This window comes from Vanessa cardui, chromosome 8 (assembly GCF_905220365.1).
Source record: "Vanessa cardui chromosome 8, ilVanCard2.1, whole genome shotgun sequence".
Taxonomy (NCBI): domain Eukaryota; kingdom Metazoa; phylum Arthropoda; class Insecta; order Lepidoptera; family Nymphalidae; genus Vanessa; species Vanessa cardui.
In genome coordinates, this window is record NC_061130.1 from 9,617,561 (window position 1) to 9,642,339 (window position 24,779).

Consider the following 24,779-nt stretch of genomic DNA (forward strand, 5'->3'; position numbering starts at 1 on the left):
ATGATTAAAATTACTATGATGACAATTATTAGTAATTTATAAGCATGCATCGCAAGCCCTAATTTTATTTTAAGATAAATGTGACAAGAATAATAATTGAAGAAGAATATTAAATATTTTATAAATACGCACAACTAATTCAGAAAGTATACTTCCAGATTGTAATTTACAGAACTACCGCCTTACTGTTCTTGACGAATCTTGTTAGTCGTTTAAACTAACTTAAACTAACACGTATTAAAGACGAGAAATACTGAAGGTGTCATTTCATCTGGTCATAAAATTAAGCCCTTAAACTTTGGCCATTAAGAAAATACCGTCCGCTTAAAATTGTCCATTTATAGACGCCTGTTCCGTTGAATTAATATGTTCCAGTACAATGCCCTCTTTCCGCTATATCTACAAAATTGTTCTAAATTTCATACAAGTTAATGTGACGTCACCGCTTACTGCAACCTGTTTCGTGAGTCTATTAATAGAAATTTATAATAGTAACAGCCTGTAAATTTCCCACTTCTGGACTAAGGCCTGCTCTCCCTTTGAGGATAAGTTTAAGAGCATATTTCACCAAGCTGCTCCAATGCGGGTTAGTTGGGATTCACGTGTGGCAAAATTTCGTTGAAATTAGGCACATGCATCGGTTTGAACCCGAAATTATTGGTTTAGAAGTACGCGCTCTAACCACTGGGCCAACTCGACTCTCAAGTTGAAAATTTACTATACATATATACTTTATTTTCAACATTCGAACGTTACTTTGAATTATAGGATCTTAACCACTATTGGTACCTGGTTGTGGTGTTCATTGATTACCCTTGACAAATACCACTGAAAAACAACAAAATAAGAACACCAACATTTATATTATCCATATGCTATTTATTAAGTTAAAACAAATAATAATATTGTGAAACAATCACCATTTGTGAATAATAATCTACGCTATATTTGTTTGTAACGTTAAATGGTAAAATATAAAATTCGGTTAAGGGAAATTACGAAAAGATTTTAATACAATCCTGAACTGTATCTTTAACATTCATACACTCGTCGCTTTCGATCCACTCGGGGCAATTCTGAAATATAAAATTCTCAGATATTTTTATTCGTCGAAAATACGACATTACAGTTCTATCTGAGGCTTTCTCAGTTGAATTTGAAATTCACAAATCATTGCATTACACTGAACTGAATATAAAGCAGCATCTCCTTATTTAAAACGTAACATATACATATATATATTTAGACTTCTTACCGCCAGTATATTAAAATGTATACAAGTTCCAATATCCCTTAAATAGCAAGTATCTTCCTGGCTGTAAGCGCCCAAATCATCGTTCAAGCACTTCTCTTTAACAGCATCGAATATATTTGTATAATTTTCGAAATCCGCTTCGAATAATTTCTCTAACTGAATAATGTCAATTGTCCCATTCGACATCAGAAAACCTTTCCTTTGCGCATAACACCTGTCCAAGTCACACTGAAAAAATGCGTTGATTTAAATATATGAAACAGCTTTTATACAAGTGCATTATCTCGAATCACTTACAGACTTTCGCAAATGCGGGAGGCATTGTTTTTTTGACACCAAAAATGGTCTCTTTTAATTAAATGATTACGGATAAAGCTTGAAATAACAGTTACAAATAAAGAACTGATTTCTTCCTTGTGAATGTTTAATGTTAAATTGTATTACTGAGAATTATAAAAATAAATTGTGCGTTCGAGAACAATGAGAGAGATTTAATGTTGCAATATATTTTTAAAATTTCGAATTATAAATTGACAGACAGTTACAGTTTTTTTGAATATTTTGCGGATGTTTTAAAACTAATTGGAAAAGTTGTGACGTCATCTTATATAGCCTTTTGTAGAAATTTTTTATGATTGCCACGCATAACATACGAAAAATTTTAAAAATTGTGAATAGCCAATGTTAACCTAAAATTGCGAATCTCTTAGCCCGGTATTGAGTTTTTATATGTTTGATTTATATTTTAATCTATTGTTATTTTAAATTGTATGTAAGAACTGAGGGTAACCACACAAAATAGGCTCACCGAAAGCTCTACCAGTGGATAGTAGTACTATTCTACAAATTATATATTGTTTTACTCACTGAATATGAATCACTATTTGCTTGTACACATTCTCTTAAAATAATTTTATTTTCTTCAGGAGTTACATAATTGCAGCAATGCCCATTAAACTGTAAAACAAAATTATTAGCTTAAAGTCCTTCCAATAACACATTATCATTGTCGAAGTATGACACAAATTTTAGTCTAATTTTAGTATTTTTTTGCTATTGAAGTCAATCAGGTGCAACTTAAATTAAAAAAATAAATAAATAAAAAGAATGTTTACGTTTGTATAAAATGTTTATACAAAATTGTGGCAGTTTTTGTATGGCATTATAAAAGTTATATTTGTTAGTCTAAGAGAAAAAAAAAAATGGAAGACACAGATTAAGTAAATAGTAAGATTTAAAAATAACATACTATAACTGTATCGAGGCAACTGCCCACGTCTTGCGAGTTTACCTGAAGAATAAATAAGTATTTCAATTCAAACCAAGGGCGTGGTCGCTTAAAATAGCATTGAGAAAAAAGGGAAAATTGTTTTTTATATCAAGTTTCTTTATTGAAGTTTATGGCACGCGTAATATACTGTCTGCTCATTAAAATATCTCTAAATTGTAAATCAAATGATTTGATCATTATATACAAATCGTCTAGGGTGATAGCGTGGCGACTGGTATATGTTTACTTCAAATAATCATATTCCAAACATATAAACTAAAAATAATACCAAATAGAAAAAAAAAATCTCAGTAAATGCCCAGAAAAAAATTAAACAACAAGAAAAAAGTTCATATTGCATGAGTATTATTTTGTTATGTATACGAACCTACAAATTTTAATTTCATTTTGACGATACATATGCAGTCGATATAAATGAAACATTAATTTCGAATACTTAAGAATCCAATCCTTATTGGACAACAATTTACAGTTTATATTAATATAAATCATAATAAATAAAATACAATACAATTAACAACGAATAAAATTTTCAATAATTTATTTTTGTAACACCTCGCCTTATTGCCTCCACTGGTGACAGGAGGGCTGGTTCGTTGTTAGCCCAGAGGATCGGAATAGCGATTCAACGAGGAAATGCTGCTAACTTCCTTGCTATTATTAATTCATATTGGTATATATTTAATCACCTAATGTTATTAATTTCTATGTTAATAAATATTTATAAAATATAACGTTATTTTAAAACATGTAACCTTTATATTTGAATACTCGAAAAACTTCCTACAATACTTACCACTACTATAAGTGCAAGCAAAATAAAAATGCGTTCCATGGCTGATGACATTTCAAACTGATATCAGATGCAAGTCTGCTTTTATATATATACACTTTTTAAATTAAAACATCAATCATTGTGATCATACAGCAGAAAATTGTAACGTTTACATAAGAATTTAATCATATAAATAATTTAAACGTAATCTTTATAATAACCGTTACATTTTTAAACCTAATGACTGATTTTTACAACCTATGGAACTATTATATAATCAATGCAAAAGACATTTTAGCATTCGAATAAAGATATGTATAATGCAAGTGTCATTCATTTACAAGATTTTATTGAATTTAAAAATACCGATGATTCAATGCATAGATTATTATATAAAGAAGCACCAGGAGTCACTAATATTATGTTTAACGATTATAAAACATCTGCGGCATTTTATTATAAAACCGAATTGCGCCATGAAATATTGAGTATGCAAAGTCGGAAGTGTGTTATTTTCACAGATTCTATGAAAATAATCAATAATATTGTAAATATATGTATAATACGACATTGTCAAATTGTTAGTGGTTATATTAAGATCGACCTTGTTATATCCTTAAATTTGTAACATTACACATAGGCAAAATTAACTTATTTCCAGTTAAATTTAAAAATTTATAAAAAATCTCAGCAGCCAATAAAATACCACAAATATCTTCAATTGACCCCTGTGGAACACAATGTTTTCAACAATGATTCACAAGACTATTCCAAAAATGGAATACGCTTACACCCACTGAAAAGATGAAGAAACTCCGAAAGTATATATACTTAAAAGTATACACATTAGATTTAAGCACTTTGAAAGCAGTCAAGGTAATATTCAGAAATATTAAGATAACAAGCTTAGATGTATTCATGGATATGAAAGTAAATGCGCAAATGTTATTTTTAGTGCGAATCCAAGAAAGTCACGTAGACGTCTTAATGGGCTTGCTGGTGCAAAGGATTTCCTATTAACTTATTTGTTGTTTGTTTCGTGCTTGTGTGACCTTGGCATTACGTTCAATTATTCGACTTTCCGCTGACATGGTATCATCAAGATTCCTTACCATTCCTTTAAGGGATTTAAATACTGTCAACAAAAGTCAGAAAACCTTTGGTTTATTTCTATTTAATTGAAGCTTATATTACACGGTTCTTCACGTCAACTCGTTGCCTAAAACTATAAATAATAATAATAAATAAGATAACTTTATTTATTCCATACTTTGCAAACATTATAAATAATAATAATAACAGAAGTCAACAAAAAGATATTTAGTGGTAAAAATCAACTTTAAATACATCATAATAATAGTTGAAGTGCATAAATTAGACATTTGACTTTAATAATCTCCCATTCAATGGAATAAAAATCTGTCATCTATTTGAAAAATAAAAATTAAAAATAATCAATTATGATTGATAAATATTAAAAAAATGAATTAATGAAAAAGAAATTCAATTATTTCAATTATTAAATTCAACTATAGATCACTAAAATATATTATTAAATATTAAAAAAATAATTGTATATTTTCCATGTGTTTGTTAGTATTATCAACCGACTTCAAAAAGGAGGAGGTTATCAATTCGTCTGTATTTTTTTTTTATGTTTGTTACCTCATAACTTTTCACTGGGTGGACCGATTTAGATATTTTTTTTTGTTTGAAAGGTAGTGCTTCCCGTGGGGTCCCATTTTTATTTTTCCGATGATGCTATCCGTATGAAAACAACATAAGTCTTAAATTTGCATTATGTATATGAGCGACAAATATATACGTCAAGGGTAGTTTGGTGAAAGTTTGGTAAGGTTCTGAGCATAGGATCCATGATAAAATAACGGAACGGAAGGGAACGGAACAATTCTGAGGGGCACGTTAGCGATACTCGGTCGAATCTTTTATTTATAGGTTATTTGGATATTTGAGTCACCTTCTGTAATGCGGTTATGTGTATGTAATTATCATAGTCGAATATTATAATCAACTAGCTACCCACCCCGGCTTCGCACGGGTGCAATACTGATACTAAACTTCCCCTGGAATCAATCACACTATCTATTAAAAAAAACCATATCAAAATCCGTTGCGTAGATTTAAAGATAGGGACAGAGAAAGCGACTTTGTTTTATACTATGTAATGATGGAAATCCTATACGGCTCACAGTTAGGGTGCGATATGGGGCAGAATTTCTTACTATCTTTAATCAAATTTTGTGTATATGATGTGATGTCATATGATGTACGACATATATAAGCTCTTTTTCAAAGTTTTTTTGCTGAGGTCGACTACAGCTCTTTCGAGGGATCCTTGTAGTTTATGCCGCATGACGTATTAAAGCCGCATTTTCGAATGTCTATTTTTGCTTTATTCGCAACTTTCCTTTGAAATTGTCCTCGAAGTAGTTTCTGACTCATATAAACGTAACGCTAAATCTATCCATATTAAGAAAAAATAGTTAGTTCACAAACATTAGCTTCATTTAAAATAAAAAAATAAATAAATTTTTAACAAAAAGAAAAACCGACTTCAAACAAAACACTATTTTAAAACGAATGAATATGCACTAAAAAGTAATAAAAATAATTGCGTATTCAACATAGTTTTTAGAGTCCTCCTAAGTAAAATGAAATGAAAAATATTAGACTACTTAAAAGTCGATTTATTAATTAATTAGTTAGTTGTAATTTTTCAATGTATCCCTTCGAGTATAAGCCTCCAAAGAATGCCACACGTTTCTGTCTTTTGCTGTCTCAATTCAGTTCCTGCCTGCTACCGACACTAATTCGTCTTGCCACCATGTTCATGGTCGTTCTCTGCTTCTTCTTCCTTTTGGTCCTTTCCATTTTGTAAGTGTAAATGTCGATCTTTCATCGGTGTATCTTGCTAGATGCCCAGCCCACTACCATTTTAGTGTTTTAGCAAAGAGTAAGGCATCAGTTACTTCAGTTTTGTTGCAAATGTCTACTGCATTCACTCTGGCTCTTAAGGTGATTCCTAATTATATGATTATGAAACGCCTAAAACTATACAATTCGGGCGCACGTGTATTATCTCTTATCACCTCTGGCTGGAATCTCCCCAATGCACTTCATAATACCGTATTCATTGTTGAGTGGCTCGGTTTATTGACGAACAACACCTTTCTGACTTGCTTTGTCTCTTCCTTTTCTGTATCGATACCTTATCACTCTGGATTTTCTACAACATTTTTCACGCGGAGTGTTCAAGGGATTGTTTGAATTTCATCAGTTCGGACGAATATATTCATTATTTTAAAAATAATCCTTATAAAATCTTTCTAATTCATTATGTAAAAATGGCAATAAGAAACTTTTACTGTCTCACATTCAAGTAAAGAAGTATCTTCAGCTGTCTTATTTCTACTTATATTAAGAAAGGGTGTTACAATAAAGATGTCGTGGGCGTTGAAGCGTTAACTCGGTACTTGGGCACCCGAAGTATTCTCGGAGAGAGCTATGTAAGGAATTTATCGAAATAGCGTACGATACGACCCCGATGAATTGATCAACATAAAGCTAGCCTTCCAGTTACATATACGGTACTAATCAAGGCGATTTTTTACATACAGTTTAGTTTAACAGTTACTCTTTCTTGCATACAAAGCACACACGGCACAATGGATTACTCTACCATTTTACTTTATTTATTTGCAAATATATTTTACAGTAAACATTAATGTACAAGTTTTAAAGATACCTATACTTATACTTACATATAAGTATTTTTTTAATAAATAAAAATTATACATGGTTCCTCATTTTTTGGGCTGTGTGCCCTTATAATGTGATCTATATTTCATATTAAAATAAAATGGTTTAATAACGAAGGATTTTGTTATCTTCTTTTATTTTATCACATGAGTATGTTTTGCTTTTGTTGGTTTTGTTCACAAAAACTAATCTATTAGTAATAAATATAATATATAATCTATTTATTACTAATAAATATAAAGAATTATTCAAATTCCTAGAAAAAGTTAGTATGTAATGTATGGCTTACACCACTTGCTAATTGCAAGCTTACCTGGGTAGGTACCGCCCACTCATCTCCTACCAAACAGCACTGTTACTATACATTTACTATGTTCTCGCTTATTTATTATACTTTTTTATATGATATACTTTGACGAACGAGCAGATGGACCACAAGATGTTAATTGGTCACCACCACTCATAGACAAAGGTTCTGTAAAAAATATAGATCATTCATTATATTACCAATACGCCACCCACCCTTGGTACTAACATGTTATGTTCCTTGGATCTGTAGTTACTCTGGCTCACTCACCCTTCTAAACGTAATTTCCTTAGTCATGCCGTAAGCTAGAACTCATGGTCTCTTTATTTTAAAATTTAGTATAGAGCTATTGAATTCAATGATCCGTGTAGAAATTGCTAGTGAGACACTTTGTTACTGCAAACGGGTTTCCACTATCTTCTCTAAAAATAATCGAATATTAAGAACAATAAAATAATATGAAACAAAGGACGACCCTTCCATGCTATGTATTGTTGTTGTGTTGTCCTTTTTTATACGATATCGAAAGACGGACAAATGAACCACCTGAAAACAACGAAACAATAAGAAATACAAACCATTCTTAACGGCTTACATGAAGTAATCCATCAACGTGAGCCACGTCCTGTGTACCTCATGCTGTATGTATGTATGTTACACTGACTCACTCAAGATTAAGCCGGAAATCGTTTCCCAATAGTAGAAATCATTGCTGTTTGGGGGTTGAATAATTTATGTGATACTGCCACTATCTAGCGTAAAATAAAAATACTACCGCCAAAAAAGAATATAATTTGCAACAAGTGAATTTTAACAAAATGTTTTACTCGAATAAATACCGGTTATTATATCATATTTTGTTATCTTAAATGAAACTTTTATTTCATAAAAAAATATGACAAAGTACACGTTTTATTAAAAAGCTTCTGGTGGATTATATTCCTTAAACATTTCGTTAAAAAGGATCTTCACTCAACAGTGACTTTTAAAAGATTATACTTACATATGTATGTATATATAGTCATGTCATATCTGTGATTTCACACAAGGATTGTAGTAATAAGGCAAGGTAAGGACGTGATTTAATATAACAGTTAGATCTTTAACTATTATCATATAGCGATCGTTTCCATCCGATACAAAAGTATCTGTAAGAACTACGCTGCAGCGCATTAAATATGTAAAATGGCAAGTGTCTTTCACATTGCCAATATATTTTAAATAGAAAAGACATTTTTAGAAAAGCATCAAGTTTATTTATCTTATAAGATTGCTGAGTGTATTTGTATATTTCTTAATGATTAGTAATCATGAATATCTGAAAGAACTCTCTTCATATATTATGTTAAATTGAAAAATTATTAATGATAAAAAATCTTTAGGTATTCAATGTGACTTAACTAATTCATCAGTTATATTGAGCACACATAAAAACAGTCTCTGATTCATAAATTATTTATCATACGCGACTTAGCTACTTATAACCTTAATTACACTTCTGAGGTTTCCATGACAGTTTCAAATTTCAAAATACAAAATTTTTAAAAGCCATAATTAATACCATAGATTATTATTGAAACTGACCAATGAAATCGCGACATTTCCATCAAATCTTGTTTATTATTATGTTGCTGTATTCCTTACTAATAAACTGTGTTTTTATTTAGAATGAGAATATTGAGTGAAAGAGAGAGGGAGAGAGTTGGCTAATCGGTGTATTGAACAGTCTTACTGGACAGACTGGATAGTTTCTTAAGTTAAATAATGAGAATGCTATAACGATAGAGAATTATAAATAATTAGTATATTTAATTTAAATTATAAATTTATTTTTTAAGTAAAAATGAAATATTTATGTCACAGCAATTACTATTAAATAGTATGAAAAAGAATAAGTTTAATTACTACTTTAATACGCTTACAATAAATATCTTATTTTTAAATAGACAAAGAAGTTTCACTTATTATATATGTATATTAGTTAATTCGTTTATATCAAAAAGAAATATATTTTTATTTTTGTTTTCTCATACCAATGGTGTCTTATTTCATATAATTTGTATTGAACTATAATTAAATAATACATTTCCTATTCCACGTTAAAATCGACATCAATACTCAATTTAGAATTCACCCAGACGTGCGAACGTGATTGCATTTATAATGTTAGTCGAATATCTCATTAGTAAAAGCAGTTAGAGATAATTAAACCATTTTCTAGCATACATCGACCAAACCAAAAACGTAGACCTTAAAAATAATCTAGTATATAAATTAAATATCTTGTTATCATAAAAAAGAGTTTATTGTGATAAAAGTAATATATATGTTAGCTTTAATAAAACAAGATATACTCAAACGATTTAATAAACGAGAATTTATACGAAATGTATATAAAAGCAAGTAGCAACAAACATAAATATTACGCATGGAATAAATTGATTATTCCAGCAAAGAGGTTCAAGGCAAGCAAATAATGGAAAAATAAGTAATCATATCTAAATATCTGAATACTGTGTAGTAAAATCTCCTATTGAGATAGAGGTTTTAAAGTTCCTTGCACATTTTGCAAATGTACATCAGCCTTAACATATTACATATCTGAAGATGAATTAAGGTATTCGGTCGATATTTATTACAAGTACATAGTACTCTTAGAACTGAGAGATAAATAAAAATCATTAATTAATTATTTCAATGTTTAATCGCTGACAATATATGTGTCACATATTTGCTCGACTGTTGCTATTAATGAAAAAACACGATTTAAATGCTAATTTACTTTAAATAGTTTAATACATTTTACATTGAAGGACAAAATTTATCGCGATGCAGTACAATAAAGAAATCCCATGTGACTGGTTTTATACTCCAATTCATCGTTACGCGCTTGGTCGTAACGTCCCTTCTTTATTACACGCTTAGCATAGCTTAAGTGATCTACCTAAATATGTTGCTACGATCCTTTATTTAAACATTCCTGAATTTATTTACTAAAGCTAAAAATAGTACAAATCGACTTATTAAGTTATAACATTTATTTTAATCAATTAACGGTTCTTGCATTTTTTTATTGTTAAAAAACAACAACAACAACACTTCTGGGCTAAAGGCCTCCTCTCCCTTTGAGGAGAAGGTTTGGAACATATTCCACCACGCTGTTCCAATGGGGGTTGGTGGAATACACATGTGGCAGAATTTCTATGAAATTTGTTTTTTTTTATGGCATAGGTGGCAAACGAGCAGAAGACTCACCTGATGGAAAGTGACTACCACCGCCCATGGACATCTGCAACACCAGGGGGCTTGCAGGTGCGTTGCCGGCCTTTCAATAAGGAGTACGCTCTTTTCTTGAAGATTCCCATGTCGTATTCATCCCATCCCAATCTGCTGACTTGTAGTGCCATACTCGGCGGCACCCAACAAAGCGAGGCCGTGAGTACCGCACAACCGGCACTGTACTTCGGACGAGACAGTGGTCAGACGAGCCCAGAGGGGGATCGACGATAACCTGATAGCCATCCGGATGCGAAGTCAGCAGAAGGTCCAACAGGGCACCTTCCCTGTATGATCCTCCACATCCGGTATTCGCGTTGGCGAGTTGACCAGCTGTGTCAGATCATATGCTAGAGCGAAGTCCAGAACAGATCTACCCGCATGATCGGTGGTGCGTGAGCCGAGCCATTCTGCGTGGTAGGAATTAAAGTCACCCAAAACAATGATCTCTGCGGATGGAATCTGAAATTCCTTGCTGCAGCACGGAATCTGTAGCCATTTGGACGTGCTCAACCAGTCGGTCGGTTTCGTCATTACCGCTATGGGACCTATAAAGGCACGCATAGATTCGCGAATGGTCATCGCAGTCTACACGCAGCCAGATAATCGATAGGTCCTGTCCTTCAAGGCTGCCGAGGCGTCGAGAACAGATATCATCTCTGACGTAAACGCATACCCTCGTGGTATATAAGAATGTTTCAATTTGTACCCAGGGTACGAGAGAGAAGTCGTATCGGCAGGAGAAGATATCTGGGTCTCAGTTAGAAAGAGCAAAGGCCAGCTTCGCCGTTTCCAGATGGTAGTGAACGGCGTTGAGGTTGGTGTTGAGTCCCCTTATGTTGCAGAAGTCCACAGCGAGGGTGGTAGGGGTTGCCTTATGATGCCTGCTCCGCTTGCCCCGAACAGTGGCAAAATTGCCCCCCCCCCCCCCCAGAATTCGGAGGGCAGCCTGGACATCCCTGCTCAGGTGGTATATGTCCTGAGCATGGATGCCCAGAGAGGGATTCTCCACCGCTGTCGCTGATGGTACCCTCCTGGGGTAATTTGACCAAATTCTGCACAACCATCAAGTTTTGGGGGGGAGGGGGATTGGGCCTCCGGAACTCTCACTTACCGGACGAAACGCGGTAGCATATCCACCACTTTACGCCGATTTTAAGTGAGAGAATGGTACTTCCCCGGGCGTGCCGGCCCATTCGGCTGTAGCCCGAAGGTATACAGCGTGGCACTACCACTTGGAAAACAAACTACCATTTGTCACATGTAGGTTTCCTCACGATGTTTCCTTCACCGCTGAGCACGAGATGAATTAAAAAGACAAATTAAGCACATGAATCAGCGGTGCTTGCCTGGGTTTGAACCCGCAATCATCGGTTAAAATGCGCGCATTCTTACCACTGGGCCATCTCGACTCGTATTGTTAAATAACTGTCATTTGATTTCAATCGAATAGCATATACTACATAATAAACACAAAACAACGTTTAAATTTAATATAAAAGAAGATAAACAAATAATAATTAAAAGAGAATGTGTAGGTGACGCCATCATTTTTATTTAATTTCTAAACATTATATTTATTGCTCAACTTCTGGCGAGGAATTTTGATATTCTCGGCTTTCGCTTGGATCACTCAGTCTATTTATGCTGCTGTTGATGATGAAAATCCTTTCAAAATCAAATCAAATCAAATCCTTCACGTAGTTTAAAATAGCAGAGCAGGAAGCTACTTTGTTTCATACTGTAACTAGCGACCCACACAGCATCGTACTTATATAAATATATACAGAGTTATTGGTAATTCGACGTATATATTTAGGAGGTGATAAAGGTGACTATTTGTAATAATTTTAACCCCTATATGCATAATCCAAAAGTGAACCATTTTTGAGTTATCGCGTTTTTTAACTTTTTTCAAAATTTATCAAAAATGCAACTTAAAAATTATTTAAAAAAAAGTATCAAATATAATAATCTTTTTCTTTGTTTTATAAAAATGAATAAACACTGGATATTTTTCAATATTTTAACAATAATTATCGATCCAAATTTAAAAATGCGAGACGATAAACGAAAGTATTTAAGTAATTTTTAGATTTTTTTTCCTCAAAAAAGCCTTAAAAACTAAAAAAAACATTATGAAACTTGGTCTGCAAATTATTTTAAAAATATTAAAGTTTTCTTAGCTTTCCAAAAATGTATAAAAAGAAGGAAATTATTTAAAACTAATCGAAATAAAATGACCAGAGAGGACACTGGTGGAAATTCGTAGTCGAACATGAACGAATTAGTATATTTAATTTTGGGAAAGCTACAAAAACGGTTATGTTTTTAAAATAATCTGCAGTCCAAGTACTATAATGTTTTTTTAGTTTGTAAGGCATTTTTGAGAAAAAAAAATCAAAAATATATTGATATAATTTCGTTTTCCGTCCCGCATTTTTATATTTGGACCGGTAATTATTGTTTAAATATTGACAAATAACAACACTGGAGTGTTTGTTCATTTTTATAAAACAAAAGAAAAAAAAATGATTTTATTTGATACTTTTTTTTAAATAAATTTTTGTAGTCGCAAATATGACGAATTTTGAAAAAAGCTAAAAACGTGATAACTCAATAATAGTTCACTTTTGGATTATGCATATGGGAGTTAAAATTATTGCAAATAATCACCCTTCTCACCTCCTTACGGTTATACGTCGAATTACCAATAACCCTGTCTACATATAATTGCTTTTTGTCATTAGACAATACAAGCCGCCTATGTCCGTGCATTTTTAATCTGTAATATCTTCAGAAGACATTAATAAATAATAATAATTGTATATAAAATCTCTGCCTAAATAATCTATAAATAAATGAAAAATATTTTATGATCAAGTAAGGATCTTATTTTATAAAGCGCAAAACCTAATTATCTAAATCTACATCATTGTACGCGATTATACGACATAAAATTAATACTCTATTTTGCTGTATTTAACACCCCTTCTTCACAATACTACAAGATTCAAGTTAATCTTACTCATTATTTTCTTCTTTACTTTAAATTAACTTCGCACTTAATACTCGTACTTACTTGTTTAAACGTTTTGTTGTCAAAGAATTTTGTGTAATAAGTCACAAGAAGAAAACGTTTTTCTTAAATTCGCGTCCGTATTATCATTTTTTGTAAAATATATGAGTGAGGGTCAAATATAGGTTGATTTTACGACGGTTGTATACTTTAAATAATTAATACATTATTGTGTATGATCAAAAGGCGACTATTTGTGACATTACTACTGAAGCTATTGCTACTAGTATAATAGCAATACCCCTAAAAAGTATATAGGTAATAAATTGATCATCTTATTGAAACTTAGTGAGCATGCAACTAATCTACATATATATCATTTGCAATTGTGTAAATGGTTGTACAGTTACAGATTACGTATTTTCTAATAATTTAAATGATAGATTACAATCAGACAAGACAGATTTTAGTCTGTCGAAATATTGTGAATAGTGAAATATGATTGCAATTTAACGTATTATTTTTATTATAATATATCGATATCTATATTGTAATTTATTTATGGGAAACGGTCAAATTGTTTCAAATCATCATATACATACATGTAAATGTTAACATAAAAACACATAGTTAAAATATTCAATGACAACGAAAATAAAAGTGTAATAGTCAAAATTAAAACAACCAATGTAACGCCTAATAACAATAACACATAGCTGTTGCCTCCACTGGTGACATTAGGGCTGGTTTGTTTTTTGCCGAGAGGATCGGAATTGCGACAAGGTAATGCTGCTAGAATTCTTGCCAACGTGCCACGCGGTCAAGATTTATACAGCAACCAGTTTTAGTTTATATTTGTTATATACAAATAGGAACTAAAACTGGTTGAAATTATTTACAAATAATATATCATTACCATATGAAACACGAATATGCACAGGAATTTATAAAACACGGTTGACCTTATTTTTCAAAATGTTACTTGCTCCTACCAAAGAGGCTATCCTGAAGCCAAATTTCACAAACAGAACACAGTCATGGAATTTAATTTTCTGCGTGAACTTGGGACAGGTATAGCGTGCATATTATGACGTCTATTGCTATCTGCGAAGGAATGTTTGAGAATGTGATTCGTAGCTATGCAAGCTGCCGTTTAAAAGCTTCTCATAAAAAGTACTGTTAGCCCAAAGCCATGTTATATTTAATTAATCGCTGCGGTTAATTAATATGCAAATTACATGACTGTGTGTATTTTTTCGATCACGAAGCTGAATTATTTAATGACGTAATAAGCAGATTACGCCCGTAAATAAATAAAATGAACTCACAGAATGCCTCCAATAGCATCCCATTTCGATTTCAACCACAAAAGTTCTGTATTACAATTTTATTAATATGTTATATTCACCTAATCTATTTTCCCGTACAAAATTCACACTCACGCGAAAAAGCTACTTAGTAATTTACATATCATTTTATTTCGCCCTCGTAATCTAATTACTTAATTTACATATTAATGATAACATCGGATAGTGAAAAGTGTGTCACGTCCAATATTTTCCTACTACAACCATCGCAACTAGAGTAAAACGCTGTGGATACCATATATTACCTACGGGAATTAAGCCTGTGTGCAAAGTGTCAAAAGTATAGATATAGGAGCTGAGATGGACCAGTGGTTAGAACGCGTGCATCTTAACCGGTTATTGCGGGTTCAAACCCAGGCAAGCACCACTATATATATATATGCTTAATTTGTGTTTATAATTCATCACGTGCTCGGCGGTGAAGGAAAACATCGCGAGGAAACTTGCATGTGTCTAATTTCATCGAAATTCTGCCACGTGTGCATTCCATCAACCCGCATTGGAACAGTATTTTGGAATATGTTTCAAACCCTCTCCTTAATAGAAGAGGAGGCCTTATCTGAGCAGTTGGGAATGTAAAAGCTTTACTTTTATTTTACTTTACTTTACCCAAAAGTATACTTATATAAAAATACTTCGTCTGACTGTCAGCAATTGGTAAGTTTTTCAAATGTTGCGATCGTAATTCGAACAATGTAAAAACGCAGAGGTCACTTGTCTTTTGCGTTTGTCAATGAGAAATAGCGCCTTCGTCCTGCGAGGTCAGTAATAAATAGGCGAGTAGAAATGGAATTGCGATTCAGTTACCATTATTGACTGCCTTTGAAGTCTCCCGATTCGAAAAATCACGCGGTTTGATACATTCGTCGTACGTAATTGTATATTAGAAATTGGATCAATGTTATTAATTATAGTCAATTTAAATAGCAAAAGTAAGTTATAATAAACAATAATATTAATATGTTAATATGAACCATTATATTAATATTTTTGAAGAAAATTATGAAAGTGCAAATTAAACAAACGCACGGTTGTATTATAATTTATCATATGTAGGTGTGGACATTTAAACTAAAATAAAACATTTTAACTATAAATAAAAAAATCACTTTTTGCAGCGCATAATGTAAGTAAATCACCTAGTTGTAAATTCATATTCGGGTATCTCGAAACCCCGTAACATTGGAATTTAAATTAAAATCAATTTTTCATGCAGTTTCCCCCCAACGCTTAAGCTACATTATCTACTTTTTATGAGCTGTTTGATGATGCTTTTTAACGCATTTGCCTCAACCTTTCTGTCTGAACCCATATAAATATTAAAACATTTCTTAAACATCATCATATCATTCAATGTCACGGAGGTTTTGCTCGAGTTTTTCACATCCAAAAATAACGCTTGTGACTGTAATGACCTAAACAATAAATTAAAATTTTCATATTATTAAAATAGTATTTTTATTTGCAGGTTGAACTAACATTGTTAGTAATTAACAATCGAAGAGAGTGTGTGTCGTTTTAATTAATATAATTAAATAATTTATTAATTTAAATATAATTATTGTAGTCGAAAGTAGAATTACTTCGTATTTACAACAAAACATGTGAGCAGATAATATCTGCTATAACTAAATATGTATATGTATTATGTGTACCGCGTAAATAAAACTATAAATATTTTTAAACTTACTGTATGAAATAAATATCAAACTTACTTCTTCACAGTAAGTATTAATATGAACCATTATATTAATATTTTTGAAGAAAATTATGAAAGTGCAAATTAAACAAACGCACGGTTGTATTATAATTTATCATATGTAGGTGTGGACATTTAAACTAGGAATTTCGCCTCACGATTTCCCCATTTCCATGCAAATGTATACAGACTTTAGGCACACGTACTATACCTTCTCTAAAATAGGTTTAAATTATTCCAAGCCTAGGTATTCCTGTTGATATATATCTTGCATGGTAATGAAAGAGGTTACTATTATATTCACTATTTTAAATATTGTTAACAAATTACAATTGCCATAGTTGGTTCAGCAGCAAGGTTTTATGGCTGCAGAAACTAAGACTCCGGTTACGAATTTTAGTTTGGTTTGATTTGGGTAAGTTATTCGAATATTCTACGAAAAAAATGAGAGTAGAAGCTCAGCGAAACTCCCATGAGATAAGAGGATGATATGAATGTAGGCATAGTAATTTCGAGGTCGATAGACCTACTTTGAAAAGCACGTACGGCCGTTGGTGTACAACGTTTCGTATTTTTCGTATTTGTTTGCCATTCCAGTAGTTTATAAGAATTAAGAAATAAACTTCTGACTTTTCTTCCTCGCACAACTAGCTTTCGCCGGGGGTTTTTTCGTACCGTTACGACTTAGGAACCTTCAAGGAAAGGCCGTTCCTTAAAGGCCGGATTGCAGATGTCCATAGGCGTTGGAGGTTGCTTCCATTAGATGAATCTCCGTTTACTTTATACCTATTACATCAAAAAATAATAAACACAAATATTTGACTATGAAATTTGAAAATTAATCCATATGAGTGAATACTATAAAAATATACGAATTTTAATCTCGTAAAATTGGACGAACTAATCGTATTTCAAACATTGATTACACATCGTCAGTAAAGTGACATGAACTCCTAACTAACATTTTGAGTTTTAAAGCGATTTTTACGTTGAAAAATATCGCTTATGCGGACTTGCAGGAGCGGTTAAATCATTTTTATAACTTTTAGCGAGTTATTGATGCTTGATTATCCGTACGTAAAATAAGTGACAGCCGAGATGGCCCAGTGGTTAGAACGCGTGCATCTTAACCGATGTTTGCGGGTTCAAACAGTCAAGCACCACTGAGTATTCATGTGCTTAATTTGTTTTTATAATTCATCTCGTGCTCGGCGGTAAAGGAAAACATCGTAAGGAAACTTGCACGTGTCTAATTTCATAAAAATTCTGCCATATGTGTATTCCACCAACCCGCATTGGAACAACGTGATAGAATACGTTCCAAACTTTCTTGCGTGCGGCCTAGCAGTGGGAAATTGACAGGCTGTTATTGTTGTTGTTGTAAAATAAGCCGATTATATAATATAAAAATGTTATGAGTGAGACAATTAGGACAGTACCGTTTTTTTTTTTTAGTTTAATTAATTTAGTTTTCACTCAAAATTCGAAACAACGTGGAAGTTTGCGAAAAGGAAGTATTTTTATTTTTGTTAGTGTTTATTCGATTTATATATATTATAAAGAAAATTTATATTTTTTTCATTGGCAGTAAAAATCCGTCTAAAATAACAATCAATTTTAATAAGAAACCTTGTATAAGAACATGTAGTTCAAGAACTTATACTTCAAGTGATAAGAAAAAGGTTCCAAATGATACAATTAAACAAAGCTCGTATAATTTTTTGTTTACAAAATGAACAACAAAGATTAAGTAAACATACATTTTATAATGAATTTCCAGAAAAGAGCTTTCGTCTCGATTTCGTTTTTCGGTCAATAAAACTGCGTGTCTTTTTTCAAAGGCGCTAGTTATCATTTAAAAATATATTCAATAGAAGGAAAATTATTAATGAAAGATTATTTTAATAAGAAGCGTTTTGAAATTTAAAATTTAATAAAAGATGAACGTTTTCTTTTAAATATGTAGAAATAAATACAACTATTTGTTTCATGAAGTAGTTTTATTTTCGTATTAGATAAATCATCAGTAACTATTACATTTTAAATTTTTAAGGTTAAGGTAGGATTAATGTTTATCAAAGCCTAATTAAAAAAAAAAGATGTTTTCAAGTCTTACGCGTCCTCAGACTTGATTTTATTCAATATATTAAAATTGTATATATATTATATTTTCCTAACATTAAAAAATAATAATTTATTGCATTTCCTGCAAAATCGTTAACACTATAGATTTTTAACACGCTTTTACTTGATTTTGAACCTTCAAGAATAGACCATAATCATTTATTGAAGGCAACGAATCTGCAAGAACCCCGATGTTGCAGATGTCCATAGGCGGTGGTAGTCAGTTTCCATAGAGTGGTCCTCCTTTTTTTTCACGCTGGAAAAACGCATTACGTGCTTCCCCCACGTGATGGAAAGTGGGGGAGTGTGTTGGACTCCCCGGAGCCCTGGACGCCGAGTGCGCACTCCCGCTGCTCTATGTCGTGCAGGTACTTACCGAAGTATCCGTGCCGGGTAAGTACCTGCGTCATTCTGTACGACAGTGTGCCGTGCTTCCTTTCGACCCAACGACTCAAGTGGGGACGTATCGCCTCCACTGTCGCTCGGCCCGCTGGGTGACCCCAGATCCTCCTGCCATCGGACGATCGGACGATCGGGGCTTGCTGGGCTAGAGCCCTGATCTGCCCGATCTCGTTTGACCCTGGACGGTCGCCGCGTTCCCTCACCTCGACCCGGAACCGGTACACTTCTGCGAGCACCTCCGCGTGAAGCCCCCAGGAGAGTGAGCCTCCTGCTTGTGTGCCTTAAAAACAATACCACTAAGATGATTTATGATTGAGCTTGTAGGTTAAAGAAGAGTTAATCCTGAAACATCCTCTAGTGAGGCCATAGAGTTTGAGCTCATTAGATCATTAGCTCATGTTCTTAACAAATCGTATTGATTTCGCCTGATGACGCATAACTAATAATGGAACTAGAAGAAGGCTGATATGAATTAAATGCCTCCTAGTAACGGCATGGAGCTTGGACTCCAGTAATTTGGAAACGTAACGGTGCGTGTGTTCAGCGTCTAAATCAAAATCATCAAAACAATATTTGATTGAAGCAAATACCTACTTGAAAATAAACCTATTAAGATTTAACCTAATTTTATTCATGATAATACGCTTAAAACCGGTCACCAGAAAATTGGTAATTGTTATATGAAATAAGGGTCAGTTTTATTATAAATCTATATCAGAGTACCCTTGGGGTAATGCTAACGGTAAATTAAATTTTACATACAGCTCTTTTTCGAGTATCGTGTTATATTATTTTTCACATTCACGGAATTATACGGTCTTATGTAAGCAGGCCGATGACGGGCAGCAGCGTCATCGGTACGAGAAGCTATATCCTGCTTTCGCCAACCCGCCTGCCCAGCGTGTTGATTATGGGCAATAACCTCTTATGCACAACACACGCAATCCACGGCCCCCAGTTCCCGACAGCCCCGCTATTCCTCGTCATGGTGGCGACGATGGTAACGGCGGGACGGGGGATGCTAAGAATCACCGGGCTACGGGAGGCCACCACAACCGACTGACCCTGGCGACGTACAACGGACGCACTCTACTTAATTTGTATTTGTCGAACTCAGCTGATGAGCTTTGCAGGTTCTATTGGGTGAGGTCTGACAACCACATATGTACCGAACCGCAACGGAATATCGGTGGAATAATCTTCCAACCTTCTTCTCAAATGGAGTGAAAGGAGTAGCCAGTCAGTGGAACCCTCCTGTTACAATTGCAATAATACAAAACCATCTTGAAGTAGACACAACTCGCACTTGATCGGTTTTTACTGCACTGCGTGATTCAATCATTAATTAGCTTATCGTAAAACGGGTGATTTCTGATCGCTTACCGACGCTATTTGATGAAATTGATAATATATCATATATTTTATCAGGATATTTCATGAATGACGTAAATTGTAAGCATTTAATATATAGTTTGTACATTTTGAATATTGCTTTTCATATTCGTATCAGATTATATTATAAGCAACAACTGTTACACATAAATAACACGTTGTCTCGGTATTATATTACATAATTAAATCAAAACGACATTAAATCAATTGATATTAAATTATATGAGTTATTTTAAATTGATATCGGATATTTTAATCTCATCGGTCTTTATGTTCGTATCAACTTAAAGTTATATAATAACTTTAAGTATAAAGTATAAAGTCCAAATTAGGTACACATTTTAACGTTAATGGCTGACGTAATTTTTTCTATTATATTTTTATTTTTTATTATCATTATTTTTTTCTAATTGCTCGTTAATAATGTATAATTGATGAGTCCGTGCTTCAGTCACATTGTGCATCTTTATTCGTTGCGTTTGCTCTATATCCGATATAAGTACTATCTTCCGACTTACCGGCATCAATGGTCATGTTTTAGGTAGTCTAAGTATTAAATCAGAGTATAAGGTATTTCTATCCTACATTTTATCTCAATCAACAAGATTAATTTTAAACACAAAACTTTTTCTTAGACATTAGAATATAAATCAAAAGCATAAAAATCGTTTCGATAAATATTATAATTATTAATGCCATCCCCAAAATCCCTTACTATGATATTTACATACCACGTATTAAAATTAATAAATGCTTGTTTGAAAAAAAAAACTTTGAATACATACTAACTCTAAAGCCGGAGTGCAATTAAAAATTAAAATAAACGTCTATCGCATTCCCACGTCAGCATTTAAATGAAAATTATTTATGAAAATCTTCACAGCAAAATCTCTCGAGGCTTAATTCACACAAAATACTAGAAAGCGAAGAGTTGGAGCGAAAGTCTGTTAGTTTACAGCTGTCAGGCTGTAGTGGCCACGAACGATCATTAATTCAACAACTTGTTGAGAACGAAGTGTTCTTGCCGCACCAATTAGTATAGTCCTAGTGAACTAAAAACCCAACTCTTCAAAATGTTTAATTTTTTTTAACTGCAATAAATTCGTCATCGACTGCATTACTGACAAGGTTAATGTTAAATGAAGAGGATGTCTCACAGGATTATCTCCATCGTATATGATAAATTACATCTTACGAGAATCTCAAGTTTCGTATACAGGATTTAACACTTAAAAGCTGTTTTCTCTAGAACCACAACGCTTGGCGCCTCACCCCTTGTTAAACTAAAATCCTTTGGTGACTTCCTTTAGTCAAGCAACTTTGTATGATCAAATTTCTTGTTAACGCGTACATCACTTGCTAACTGGATTATAAGCATTAAATTGTTGGAGTATAAATTGTTTTAGTAAACATTGTCGCTCTTAGAATACAGGCTATTTATATTGCGACTATTTTCATCTTGAGATGGAATATTTAAATGGAACTTGGTTTTAATAGCAGTCTAAGAAAAAATTTAAATGAATGCCGTGGACTGCATATTGTTACTTTCTTTTATTTTAAATTACTTTAGACTGTGAAATCATTGTTTTAATTTTATTCATTTCTAAATGCTTTATAAAATAATATTTTCCGGTATCGAAATATGTAAAGATATAAGGTCATATTTCATAAACATGCAATTTATATTTGCGAATATTTTTAATAAACATGACTATTTCATAGCTCTTGAACTGTGTCTTACATCTTCTTCTAGTTAAATATAGGCCATTTGCAGAAAGTTGGTATACTTCAATTTATAGTTCAAGTTATAATATTTTAGCGGATTTACATGACATGTAACACATACATATATTACGATACTTTGGAAACTTCTGTTAAGATTGACTTATGGTATTCACTTCACCCTTCCTTACTTAACAGTCGCTCAAATATATATTCTTAAAGATCTCTCTTTAATCCTTTATCGCGGCCTTTCGTATAATTTATCCTAACTTTACATTTTTATTCTCAGTTCGAAACAGTATGTTTTTAATTTTGTTTTAAATTGAAGGTTGCCTTTAACATTTCTGTGTATTAGCAATTTGTAACACGTGTTAAATTATATCATGCAAGTAAATTTAGATTCATGCAATTGATTGAAAAAAAACTAAGTGAGTAAAAGTAGTTTCTGTACACAGTTTCACCACGCGTGCGGGGGGGAGCGGTGTAGTTTTCATTGGCTTGGTATTTAGTTAGGCTTATCTACCTCCTTTTCTGCACTCCGAAGAATGGGTATAAGCAATTTAATATTATTCTTAAGTAGTTGAGGAATAAGAACGCAACGATATGTGATGGAGAAAATTGGATCACGAAGTATATTGACTTTGAACCCCAAATGTGAGAACGGCATAACATTCCACGAGGTAATCTTTGATACAGTACTGTTAATGTATTCAATCTTTATTGTGCCTCAAATATTATTAATGACATTTAATAATAGTGATATTAATACCGACCTCACAGTATCCAATCTCCACATTGGTGTTTAAGTTACAAATGTAACTCTGCCTTGTGTGTCTATAGTTGAATAATGAGTTGAAGTTGAGTTATTTCGCTAAAAAATATACATATAATATATTATACATTCATAATATGTCATAGCAATTCTGTTTTCCAATGATATTAGCTCAGACAGTTTAAAAGATGTGATAATAAATGTGAGGTTTTAATAAAATTGAACATTTTTTTAGTGTCTAGTATTTCTTGGATATCACCTTAACGCTTTCATATTCTCAATTTCTCAGCGTCGATTTTCCGGTTTCATCCCGTTATCTAGTCTTGGCAGGCTGAAAATGCTGAAATATCACGTCTTATAACGATTGTCGATTCAAATAATGGTGTGATTGTAAGGCAAGAGAGAGATTTTATTTTAAGCTCAAGTATATTCCTACTTTCACACGAGCGTGTGTGGCCACAAAATTGTTTGTACTTTCGTCGAGAATATTGATTTTTTTAGTATTTGTTTACTGTTAAAACTCCAGCTAGTTATATCCTAGTAAGGGTCAATATTAAGATAATAGGATATTTTTACAATTATCAAAATAAATAGCCGTCTGAAATTCAGTAGATTATGTGATAAAGTAACACTCTCAATGGTAAACTACCGAGTCTCGAAAAACAAATAAACCTACACTTAACTAACTTTCTCTGCAGACGTATCGAATAACCATCCTTTGAGAGTTAGGGCAGCCATTTATTTGTACTTGTACACTACATGTGTGCAGTTCTATCTACCTTTGAGAATACCCACCGTGGCCAAAATCAGCTAGAAGTCATGGTCAGACGCATTTCCTATAAAACACAACTCTTGTACTGAATTAAAACGAAACAGAGTTGTATATAAAAATGTATATTTATATAATGGTCACCAGTGAAAAAAGCTTTTAGCCTTTGTTTTTGTAGTCAACAATTTATCATTAACGAGCATACTGACATATGACATTCGCTTCTATGATATGTCAAATGGAATACGAAAAAATATTACTCAATTATTAATTCTGAATTATCATTTGAAAATCTCATTCATTCACACATTTGAAAAAATAGCATCAGAATGAACAGTCTGTATATTGCTTAATATACCATGAAAAAAATATGTACACTCCACTTTTAAAGTCAAGATTTAGAATTTATAACACCGCTGCTTCTTAAAGGATGTGTTAGAACTCATCCTACACATGTTTCCTCATAGTATTTTTCTTATGAGTACAAGGTAAAGTAATAAGTTGAAATATATACGTATCAAAAAAAACTTCTGATTGGATTGAACTTCTCTATAATTATGTGTAAATACATAACGATAGCAACGTCAATAATATTTTTAGGACATCATTAAATATGTACTAAATAAAATCATGCAAAACTACTTGATGTGGTTAAAAAAGTAGGTCAGACGACATTGATGTAAATAAAATATTGAGATAAATTAATATATTTTTTAATGTCATGGCTACACTGATATGCCACTTCAATTAACATATATTTTAATTACTTCATTATAAGTATATATAGTTACAAATCGGTACTGGGAAATTTTTAACTGAGAAAACCCAT

At 32.5% G+C, this 24,779-nt stretch overlaps 1 protein-coding gene across 1 annotated transcript; it reads right to left on the reverse strand.

The window, feature by feature from the left end:
* Window positions 1-864: 864 nt before the first annotated feature.
* Window positions 865-3,394, reverse strand: LOC124532090. The gene is made up of 5 exons (XM_047106727.1): window positions 3,343-3,394; window positions 2,505-2,546; window positions 2,123-2,212; window positions 1,256-1,483; window positions 865-1,076 (listed from the first exon to the last, which is right to left on the reverse strand). Exons 1-5 carry the CDS (start codon window positions 3,391-3,393, stop codon window positions 996-998), a joined length of 492 nt encoding a protein of 163 aa, XP_046962683.1. The 5' UTR covers window position 3,394; the 3' UTR covers window positions 865-995.
* Between the last annotated feature and the right edge of the window lie 21,385 nt (window positions 3,395-24,779).